General features: G+C 44.1%; 1 protein-coding gene across 3 annotated transcripts in view; it reads left to right on the top strand.

Annotated features, from left to right (window-relative positions):
* Positions 1–3,275, top strand: part of LOC108284604 (zinc finger protein 682) — an 18,748-nt gene that overhangs the window by 9,168 nt on the left and 6,305 nt on the right. For 2 of the 3 annotated variants that reach the window (XM_017501399.2, XM_017501398.2), the window contains exon 2: positions 2,436–2,562. The exons of the other annotated variant lie outside the window; for it this stretch is intronic. In XM_017501399.2, coding sequence (XP_017356888.1) covers positions 2,436–2,562 — 127 coding nt within the window. The remainder of the gene's footprint in view (positions 1–2,435; positions 2,563–3,275) is intronic. 3 annotated transcript variants of the gene reach the window in all.

Below are 3,275 nucleotides of genomic sequence, written 5' to 3' on the forward strand. Positions count from 1 at the left end.
GAACAGCGGTGAGTCAGGAGCAGGAGCTTCCGGACTAACGATCCACAACAGCTACCACCGCATCTTCCTCAAAGAGCGGAAAGACTATTTAAATACATTGTTAGAGGTTATCAAACCTGGGAGATATCTGTAGCTTGAACTTTGCATAAAGTGTTTCTTTATGCTTAGATTCAGGTTATAAGTTACTTTTCGTTGCCAGTAATATTATAGTTCTGATGATGTGTCCGCCCATGTGTGTTGACACCTGACATCAATTTGTTCTAGGGTAGTTTATGTTAATTTCAATCACTTGGTTAAAGTTCTCTGTGCCAGATTTTTTTTTTTAATTATAAAGTTAATTATTTTTATCTTTATTATTCATAAGTACCTTGGGAGATTTACCAATTGATGTACGTAAAGTATCACATTTAATCTGCAAGCTCCCCTTTTTAGATTCTCTTTGCTTGAAGCTTGCTTTGGAAAATGAAGGCTCATCTTTGTTTATTAGTCAGATAAACTGGGGTAAACACAGGCTTACCCACTTACTCTGTGTTTGATAAAATATTCTTGATTTGGATGCATTGGTATCACTGGCTAGCTTTTCAGAAATTCAGAAACTCAGGCTTCACCTGAGATCACCTGAATCAGACTGCATTTTAACAAGATCTGTGGTTCATTGTTACATACATTAAAATTTGTGAGGTACTTTCTGACTCATCATGACTTCTCTCTATGAGTAATATTTACACCTTATTCTATAATCTGTAAACATAAAACTTAAACTGTATATGCCTGTGCTGATGCCCTTAATTTTTTTTTGTTTGTTTGGTTGGCAGGCTGTATTTTTCTGATACTTCACAATAAATGGTTGTAGATTAATGTCCACAGGTCTCATCCTCTCGTCTCTCTTCCATAGAGTGCCACAGGGATCCAGGCATCTCCATCTGTGAGCCTCCAGGGTCTCTGCAGAAGAGGAAGGCTCTATCCACATTCCCTTTGCTAGAGTCAGTCATGTGGCCACAGCCTAGTGCAAGGGAGGCTGGGAGGTGTGGTTTCACGATACTAGGAAAGCAGGAAATGAGAAGTGAAGGGGACCCGTTTCTAACATTTTTAAAATAAAAAAATGCATCTCTGCATACCTCTTGGGCCACAGGTGGGAAAGGCAGGCTTTGCAGAGAGGCCAGTATGCAGTGCTGGGTGACCTTGGGCACTGCACGCTGGGCACAGACTTTACCCACTCTGAGCTCGGGTCTTTGCTACCCATGTGGGGAGGCTCACTGGAGTTCGAGCTGTGAAGATTCAGTGCACAGCCCACCCAGCACCTGGCCCAGGGCAGAGCCCACTGTGAGCTCGTTCCACCCCTACCCCTGCATACCATGTTGCAGATACCAAGGGCATGGCCTTGCCAGGTACCCACTCTCAATTCCTTTATAAAAGGTGAGGGCTGGCTGAGTGACTGTTTCCAACCTGACACCCGTAAAGGGAATAGACGGGCAGACACTAGTAAGTGACTTTCTGAAGGACACAGCCAGCTTGTTGTGGGTCCTGTCTGGGGCAGTGGCATCCCTGGGGGCCACAGGCCATGGGCCTCAGCGCCTTCCAGCCTTTGAGCTGGCTGCCACAGCTCACCCACTGTGGGGCACATCGAGGTGCTTCAGGGAGGACAGGGACAGCCAGGGACAGCTCCAGGTGGGGAGAGGCCACACGAGTGTTCTTCAGAAGACAGGTCCAGGCTAATGGGGAGCAACCAGGGAGCAGGCTGTCTGTCATCACTGTAGTCTTCACCCTGGTCTCATGCCTGGGCTTCTCCAGTCCTGGCCAGTGATGGGGATCAGGCAGGAAGACATGCACACCTCAAATTCTTCTCAAACTGTCTTTTAGGGATGATATCTGGAGTGATACCCTTAATTTTATACTGCATTATTTAGACAAGTATCTACACTGGTTTTGTGGATTCTGTTTTCTTTTCTTTCTTTCTTTTTTTTTTTCCTTTGGAGAGAGGGTTTCACTCTTGTCATCCAGGCAGGAGTGCAGTGACGTGATGTCAGCTCACTGCAACCTTTGCTTCTGGAGTTCAAGCGATTCTCCTGCCTCAGCCTCCTAAGTAAGTGGGATTGCAGGCGTGTACCACCACACCCGGCTAATTTTTGTATTTTCAGGAGAGACAGGGTTTCACCATGTTGGCCACGCTGGTCTGGAATTCCTAAACTCTGCCTGCCTTGGCCTCCCAAAGTGTTGGGATTACAGGCGTTAGCCACCACTCTCAGCCACGTAGATTCTATTTTCTTTCCTCAGTGTTGGAGAATACATCAGAGAACATTTCTGTTAAAAATATCTTATTGGATAATTCTAGCAACTCATATAAGTCACAGCAATTCTCTCTTTTCACATGGAGTCAAGTTAAGAGCTCTCCTGGCCATTGACAGTTGGTCAATATGTTTTGTTTTATTTTTCAGGAACTGTTGACATTCAGGGATGTGACCATAGAATTCTCTCTGGAGGAGTGGGAGTTTCTGAAGCCTGCTCAGCAGAATTTGTATAGGAATGTGATGCTAGAGAACTACAGGAACCTGGTCTCTCTGGGTGAGAATAACTTCAATACAGAATTCCTATTTCACACTAAACCTTTTATTTTCTTCCTCTGTAGAATGTTTGGTGGGGGTTTCTGCTTTGTATAAATGAGTTTTAGATCCTTGCTTTCAAGGAAAACTTTGGGATTTGTTGGGATGGAGAAGAAAGTCTTCAAGATGCTTTATGTTTACATTGACTTTCTTCTGCCTTGAAGTGATGGGCATTTTTCACTCTAGCGGTAGTTCTATTTTTTAATTTTTTTAATTTTTATTTTTGTTCATCCAAACAGACCACAATTTTTTATTTTTATTTGTGAGACAGACTCTAGCTCTGTCGCCCAGGCTGGAGTGCAGTGGTGCAATCTGGCTCACTGCAACCTCCGCCTTCTGGGTTCAAGCAATTCTCTGTCTCAGCCACCTGAGTAGCTGAGACTACAGGTGCCCAGCACCACGCCTGGCTAATTTATGTAATTTTAGTAATGATGAGGTTTCACCTTGTTGGCCAGGCTGGTCTCAAATTCCTGACCTCAGGTGATCCACCCGCGTTGGCCTCCTAAAGTGCTGGGATTACAGGTGTGAACCACTGTGCTCAGCCTTTAATGGTAATTTTTGGAATTTCATGGTATAAAATATTATTGACTAGACCTTAAAGTCCACTTCTACCACCAATTTTTGATTAGTATTGGGCAGGGAAGCTGAATACTCCAAAATATAAGATAATCTAAA

The sequence above is a fragment of the Cebus imitator genome, unplaced genomic scaffold (assembly GCF_001604975.1).
Source record: "Cebus imitator isolate Cc_AM_T3 unplaced genomic scaffold, Cebus_imitator-1.0 Scaffold280, whole genome shotgun sequence".
Taxonomy (NCBI): domain Eukaryota; kingdom Metazoa; phylum Chordata; class Mammalia; order Primates; family Cebidae; genus Cebus; species Cebus imitator.